General features: G+C 63.8%; 1 protein-coding gene across 1 annotated transcript in view; it reads left to right on the top strand.

The window, feature by feature from the left end:
• PAX2 (paired box 2) overlaps positions 1–433 on the top strand; it is an 85,380-nt gene extending 84,947 nt beyond the window's left edge. The window contains exon 11 of the mRNA XM_015559276.1: positions 334–433. Coding sequence (XP_015414762.1) covers positions 334–433 — 100 coding nt within the window. The remainder of the gene's footprint in view (positions 1–333) is intronic.
• Positions 434–574: the final 141 nt, after the last annotated feature.

Here is a 574-nt window from a genome sequence, read left to right as displayed (position 1 = left end):
AAGAGGTGGAGTGGAGTGGGGGCTGGGCTCTAGCGGGGAAGGTGGGGGTCGTCTGGTCCTTCCGAGGTTGGGACCCCAGGCACGCAGGCCCCAGCAGCCCGCACCCACCGAGCCTACTCCACCAGTGAGCGCCAGCTCCCCAGGGCCCAGGCACCCCCTCCTAGTGAGGAGACTCAGCCCCACCTCGCCCCTACCTCAGCGTCTGCCTCTGTGACACCCCGCACCCCGCCTTCCCTCCTGCCCGTCCTTTTCCCGACCCACGGAGCTCTGCATCGCTGCTCCCTGTCTCGCCACCCATCGGAGGCTCTCCTGTGCGTCCCTCCCCCGACACAGACTCTGGATCTGCCGTCGGCAGGAGCAGGGTCTGAGCTGCGACGAGGTGGAAGCGGGGGCCGCCCACCCCACCCCCAGCTCCTCCTCCGGCAGGAACTGAACAGAACCGCAAAAAGTCTACATTTATTTAATACGATGATCTTGGCAAAAAGGAAGAAACAAAAGCCCAACAGGCTGCTGCTCTGTAGAAAGACGATGTGTGTCGTGCGAAGGCGAACCCCAGTGTATATAACCCCGCCCC

Source organism: Myotis davidii, unplaced genomic scaffold (genome assembly GCF_000327345.1).
Source record: "Myotis davidii unplaced genomic scaffold, ASM32734v1 scaffold332, whole genome shotgun sequence".
Classification (NCBI taxonomy): Eukaryota; Metazoa; Chordata; class Mammalia; order Chiroptera; family Vespertilionidae; genus Myotis; species Myotis davidii.
Note: the sequence above shows the minus strand (reverse complement) of the source record. Positions and strands in the feature narration are given on the sequence as shown.